We start from the raw sequence: 7,023 nt of genomic DNA on the forward strand, positions 1-7,023 counted from the left end.
ATGGAAGGTTCCTTTAAAATCATTACTTTCCATTTTGGTTCAGTATCTGGTTCATTTATTCTAAATGTATAACTATTCTGTGGAAAGATATGTAGGCATCACTGATTTCATATAAAAGAAAAAAAAAACCTCACCTATCAGGTGAATTGGGAAAGATTTGATTAGCAAACTATATATATATATATATATATATATATATATATATATATATATATATATATATATATATATATCCATAACAACCCCTAGTTGAAAGGAAACAGGTTTTGATTAAAAAGCAGACATTTTTTTACAGAAGGTTTAGTCCGATGGAGAAAGCAATTAGTGGGTGCGGTTAAGAACAATAAGATAGCGCCAGTATCTACAGGAGTCTTAGAGCTTCCCTTTTTATGATAATTTCAAGTTCTCCCAATCTAACAGTGAGAAGGGGAAACACTCTTGGAGCAACCCTATGCTTCTTATGTTTGTTTACTTTTTCTACATCCTATTTCAGTTTCCTCTATCCCTAGAGTGGGCAGACTTCTCTATAGGAGTTTTCTTACAACCATATTTAGTAATTCTCTTGCTTTTGCTCCCAGAAACCAGGAGTATATTAATTGCGATAGGTTAGAATAGCCAGGATTACACGTTCTAACAGTGACATTTCTCTGGGAGCCAATCAGGGCCATAGAGAAAATGGAGAACAATTGCTGGTTCCGCTCTGGCTGAGAGCAGCTTTTCTCCAAAGGGAGCTGGTAGAACTCCTATTCTCATTTCCCTTAAGTCAGTAGGGAGGGGCAGTGGAGGAGACAGAAGGGGAAGGAAGAAGGGAAGGGAAAGAACACATCTGGACAAGGAAGCTCAGAGAGCAAAAGATGTAGTGGACTTGCTATAGAAGGGGGAGAATGGGTTGTTAGCATTTATTCGCTTCAGGAGAGGTCAGAGATGGTCTCTAAAATTTCTCATTAATTTATTTTTTAAAAGAATTTTCCATGCTTCTCCTGAGAAGCTTCTAATTTCCAAATCAAGATATGCTTCCTATTCAGTCATTTTCATTTTGGGGCCAGCATATTTCTAGTTTTCTTTTTTTTCCTGCAAAAAATTTATTTATCTTGGCCATTTTTCAGTTGATATTTTCAAGTTAAATCTGCCCATTTCTGTAAAGCACTTGCAAGAAAAGGCTTCCTATCAGGGGCTAATGAGGGCTGGAGTCTGGGAGGTCCTAGCCCTGGGGGCACAACTTCCCATGTTAATTACAGGTGTGTTTGTTTTTATTGTTATTGTTGTTATTTTATATTTGCAGAATCTGAGCAAGTTTTCCAGGGATGTTATGGAGTGGGTCGAAGTGTGCTGCTCTGGGTTGAGCTCCATTATGCTCACACCCCTCTTTTGTGCCTCGGCTTCTCTCCCAGTTATCTAAAGTGACCTGAAGGCCTCTAGCCAGTTTGGCTCCATGAGTAGAATGCAGGCCCTGAGAGGTCCTGGGTTTGATTCAAGGTGAAGGGCATGTACCTCGGTTGCAGCTAGATCCCTGGCCCTTACTGGAGCACCTAGGGGAGGCAACCAATCGATGTCTCTCTCATTCTCTCTCTCTGTATCTCCCCCTCCCTTCCTCTCTCTCTAAACCCATGGGGAAAATATACTCGAGTGAGGATAAATAAATAAATAAAAACAAAAACCTCAGAAAGGGCTGGGAATGCTGGTGGACCTAACCTTATGGGCTCTCCCCGGAGGAGCCAGTCAGGTGAATTAGAGTTGAGTTGGAATTTCTCTATGGGGCTCCTGCTTGGCGTGAGGAATGACCTCTGACACCTCCACAAAGATTCTTAGTTGCTTAAGAACAGGCAAGATTCAGGTCAGAAGGAGGATGTGAGCCTTCGGAGCTGAGTAAGGTCAGCTCTCACTTATACAGTGAAGGTTTTTTGCTCAGACTCTCAGAAAGCAAATCCAAATGAAAACCCAGAGTCAAAAACCAGCCACCCATGTTTCCTCTGGTCTCTCCTTAGCCTTGATTCTGTCAACACTTAACCTTAGTTCCACCTTGTGGATTTAAAAATACAGCTTAACTAAAGTCGAACTCACTATCACAAGCAAAGGAAGGTTCTGGATTCAAGAGACAACTTAGCCAAATGCACCTGACAGGCAGGGAACTGGTGGCCCAACGGGCCCTTTGCTGGATCCCAGCACCGTGTCTGGGTCTGCAGGGCGGTCCTGTGTGACCTTTGGAATCCTGCCACAGTAAGCCAAGTAAATAGCAATGTAAGCAGCATTCAACCCTGTGCAGAATTCTTGTGAGTTTATTGGAGCCCAACTGTCAACAGTGGCCGGAAAACAAAATCTCACTGTATTGAGGTAGTGCTCCAAGAATGGCAGGATTGCACCTGCTTTTACACATACAATCAAAAGTGAAGATGTATGTGGGTCACATGAAATCCATTGCTTAGGGAGGCAGGAGAAAGCAAAGCAGGGAAATCTCTGGGATTAGATAAAAAGTAAAACGAGAGACACATACCTCTCTCATACAGGAGCACACAGGATAGTGAGCAATGAACTCAATAGCAATGAGCAGCTTTGTGGTCTCTGCAGAGCACATAGCAGTGCCTGTGCTCCTAGGTGACGAGAAAAAGGAAAATTCCTTTAACATTCCAAAGGTATGTTATCACAGATGCCAAAAGACAACAGACAGGCCCAGTTAAGGTAAAGATTGACCATTCTCAGGGAAGACACTGGCCTCGCATATGACTACACACCATAAACTGCGTTTAGATAACAAGTTTTAATTTCAGGCTAACTGTGAGGTTAATTTAGGTCTCTGAGTTTGAAAGGCCACCATGCAGGCCTTACCTGTGCGAGTCACAGATGAGTGTGTGACTATTTGTCATTTACTCTCTCCTTCGATCACCTGTGCCCCACCTCTTGCCACCAATCATGTCCCTCCTCTGTCCCACCACAGGGGGAGGAACCATCAAGTACCTGTACGCTGGAAGCAGCTGCAGCTTCCTCGCCACCTGCGGGCCTGGCCCTCTCGCCCACTGTGCTCAACACACCAGTGCCCATGACTTTCTTGTCTACCTGGGAGGTAGACTGCTCCAGACCTGGCTGCGTGCCCAGATTGTGCAGCTTCACGTTAAAGAAGCTGGTGGTCTTGAAGGGGCTGGAGAAGGAGCTCGTCTCCTTGGTGATAGCAGTGCAGATGCAGGGCGCCAACGGCATCTTGAGATCCCATGATATTGTGCTGCCCAGCAGCGGACCAGTGGAGACTGACCTGGCGCTGACCTTCTCCCTGGAGTACCCCCACTTCCTCAAGAGAAAAGGCAACAAGCTGCAGATCATGCTGCAGCAGAGGAAGTGCAATCACAACCGGACCATCCTGGGCTACAGGACACTGGCCACAGGGGCCATCCACATGGCGGAGCTGATGCAGCGACCACCTGAGGGTGGCCAGGTGCTGAGCCTCAGCAGCAGGATCCAGGGGTCCTCCATCACGGTGGCTGAGATCTGGATCTCCTCCCTCTCCAGTCAGCCCATCGGCGACGAGGATGGCAGCATGCAGGCCAGCCCCAAGGCCAAGTCCATGGATAGCCACATGGAGGGGACATCTGAAAGCTTCACTGAGCTGGACGCCAGCTACAATCTCACACACAGGCAGGACCTGGAAGAAGCTGACTTTGACCTGGGGCAGCCCAAGAAGCAGCAGCAATGCAGGCAACAAAACTTGAAGCAGAAAGTCATGGCACTGCTTCCCAGGTCCCACATGTCAGAAGAGGTCCTGGACTCGGATCAGGACCCTAAGGAGCATGTCCCTGAGGTGGAGGAGGACCTGGACCTTCTCTATGACACCCTTCAGCATCCCAGCGACAGTGGCCCAGACATGGAGGACGATAGCAGCATCCTCAGCAACACCAAGCCCAAGACCAGACAATACTTTGAAGGCCTGGCACACTCCAGCTGGCAGACGGAGACGAGGAGCTTACACAGTGCCCGGAGCCAGAAGGAGCCTCCTCAGCTGGCCGGCATGCCCGGGAAGACCCAGGGCCCGGGTGGCAAGCTGTTCAGTGGCAGTGCCTCTGACTCGATGGCCTACAGCACCCCACCCACCAAGGTGGTCAAGAGCTGGATCTTCTCCCAATCGAGCCAGACCATCAAACACCTGGACAAAGCCATGCCGGCCAGCACCGAGGTGGAGGCCACGCATAACTTCTGTGAGGGAGAGTCTGAGATCGTCTGCTCTGAGCTGGAGGTCAGCTACAATGCGGCCTACAGGCATGACCTGGACGAGGATGACTTGGACCTGGAGAAACCGATAGGAAGGAGGAGGTCCACCATCAAGCAACAGCACTACCAGCAGAGAGTCGCAGAGTGGCTGCACAGGTACCAAATGACGCTGGAGGTCCTGGACTCAGAGCAGGAGTCTGAGGAGGAAGTCCCCGATGTGGACAAGGACCTGGCCTTTCTGTTTCAGAGCGTGGTGTGCCCCATGGACAGTGGCTCAGACATGGAGGATGATGACCGTCTCCCAACCCCTCCCATGCCTGAGCTCATGTCATATTCTGAAAGCCTGTCCAGCCCAGATATGGAGGAGGATGACAGAGTCCTCAGGACCCACCAGCCCAAATTATACTGTGAAAGCCTTTCAAGCGACAGTGGCTCCGACTGGGTGGCTCACAGCATGCCCAAACCTGGGGAGCAGCCGGCACAGCCTGGGGACAGCCCGGAGGCAGGGACCTCTGCCCAGGACATGCTCACTAAGAGGCGCACCACCAAGACCGAGTCTCTGGTCATCCCTTCTACCAGCTCCAAGGGGAAGCAGCCCGCCCGCCGGGGCTGGAGCAGGTCCCTGAATGAGTCGGCCAACAGCCTGATCAAGGAGCGCTGTGCAGACCCACAGAGCCAACTGCAGGTTCCCAGTCAGACTGTGTTCGACCAACTGAACGACAGCCTCATGTCCAACGACTATCTACCCAAGAACATCATCCTCATCAACACCTCCGACAGGCAGGGGCAGTCCCTGTCGGACGTCCTGCAGCAGCACACGCTGCCCGCCGTGTGTACCGCCTCCATGGTGGATGTCCAGGAGGCCTTCAGCTCCATCATCTCCTGGATACAAAGATACCGCAACTGCAAGACCGAGGCCACCATGCCAGTGAAGATCGCGGTGGCGGGGGATCAGCACTACTTCAGCACCGTGCTGCGGGTCTTTGTGGAGCAGCTGTCCCACAAGGCCCCGGACTGGCTAGACTACATGTGCTTCCTGGTCATGGCTAGACTACATGTGCTTCCTGGTCATCCCGCTGGGTTCCCACCCCTTGGCCAGGTACCTGGGCTCCGTGGATTGCCGCTACTACAAACTCTTACGGGACTTGGCCTGGTGGGAACTGTTCTGAACTGTTCTACCACCTGGAGGCCCAGGATGCTGTGCAGAACATTGTGTTGAAAATCAGAGAGTACCTCACAGGGGCCAACTGTGTCCTCCAGCTGCCCATCGCAGAGGCCATGCTCATCTCTAAGCCGAAGAGCCTGGACGAGCTATTCTTGCAGAAGTTCATTCCCTTTGTGGGGGCAGTGAAAGTTGGAAGAGTGGAGCCAATTCCAGCCACGTCAGGAGACTCAGCTGAAGCCGTCCCCTCATGCTCCAATGTGCTTCTGTCCACCGCCAGGGAGGCCACACACAAGCTAATTTCCTTGTGGTCAGTGAGTGGGGGCCTGTCCTCCCCCGGCCAGAATGTGGGTGCTGAGCTGATGGAGCTGCAGGTGGATTACTGGACGGCAGCCCAGCCCACAAACAGGAAGAGGAGCGGGGAGAAGGAAGACCTGCCTGCCACCAAAAACACACTCCGGGGCACCTTCCAGTCTCTCCAGGTCAGCAGGCTGCCCAGCAGCGGCGAGGCTGCAGCCACGCCCACAATGGCCATGACTGTGATCACCAAGGAGAAGCAAAAGAAGGTGATGTTTTTGTCGCAGAAGGACAAGGGCACGGACTTGGAGCCCAACAGCCAGTGCATCCAGGGCATCGGCCGCTTGGTCTGCTCAGCCAAGAACCAGGAGCACAGGCAGCGGGTCCTCATTGACGGCGTGGAGTGGAACGACGTGACGTTCTTCCAGCTGGCAGCCCGATGGTCCTCCCACGTCAAACACTTCCCAGTCTGCATCTTCGAACACAACAATTCCACCTTCTAGCCCCGCCCCTCCCCCTGCCCTTCACTCTGCCTGGGCCAAGCCCAGGAGGACCCAGCTGCTTTCTGTGAACAGTTCAGTTTACTATAGGCACAGACCCTGGAAACACAGAGAAACTGTTTTGAGTTTGAATGCGCTCACAGCCTGGAACCTAAGGGGGTTGCCCTCGCTCAGACCCCCAAATGCTCTGTTTAATAACCAGAAAGCTCCGGCAGGTGGGAGTCAGGAGATCATAGTTGAGATGGAGCATCATGGAAGGTGGGTTTTGGCCTCAGAACCCCCAGCACTGTCAGTGAGAAGGGTTCTGGCCTTGGAGACCTGCCCTTCCTGGAAACCTGGGCTCAGTTTAACCCTGGGAGCCGGCACCAGCTTGTGCCCAGACTCAGAGCTGTGCGGCCAGAGGCAAAGGGCTGGCCTCCCATTGGGGCATCCGGAGCACAACATGGAGGCCAGCCAGCCCAGCCTTGGACCCCAGCTGCCAACCAACCAAGTGGCCCCAGCACCATCCACTTATAGTTCCCAATGAACTCCGGTCTCACAGGGCGACATAACAAAAAAGAGCTGTACGGTGCAGATCACACAGGCACACGGGGTGGAAACACCGGTGCCCTCCTTGCTGAGCAGCGACCCACCTAGGTCCCTACCTCTTCAGGTTATCACAGAACATTTGATGCCACCCAACAGCTGTACCAACTATTTACAAGGTGAGCAACCTGCCCCTCCACAGCACAGTGGTCATTTGGCCCCTTGCTGGCTGTGAACTCTCAGATCACTGCATCCCTCTCAGTGTTTGTTTCTAAGAACATGAGGTGAATCAAGGAGCAACCTCATAAAGTTTTTGTAGGGACCCTGTAGTGTGCTCCCCTAAAG

The 7,023-nt window shown here is 51.5% G+C and overlaps 1 protein-coding gene across 1 annotated transcript; it reads left to right on the plus strand.

The window, feature by feature from the left end:
- Nucleotides 1-3,022: 3,022 nt before the first annotated feature.
- On the plus strand, nt 3,023-6,156 carry LOC132219350 (phosphofurin acidic cluster sorting protein 2-like). Its single transcript, XM_059671712.1, is given in 4 exon segments — nt 3,023-4,026; nt 4,609-5,209; nt 5,211-5,348; nt 5,350-6,156. Coding segments are annotated over 4 exon segments (2,538 nt in total). The 5' UTR covers nt 3,023-3,034.
- The last annotated feature ends 867 nt before the right edge of the window (nt 6,157-7,023 follow it).

Source organism: Myotis daubentonii, chromosome 16 (genome assembly GCF_963259705.1).
Source record: "Myotis daubentonii chromosome 16, mMyoDau2.1, whole genome shotgun sequence".
NCBI classification, from domain to species: Eukaryota; Metazoa; Chordata; class Mammalia; order Chiroptera; family Vespertilionidae; genus Myotis; species Myotis daubentonii.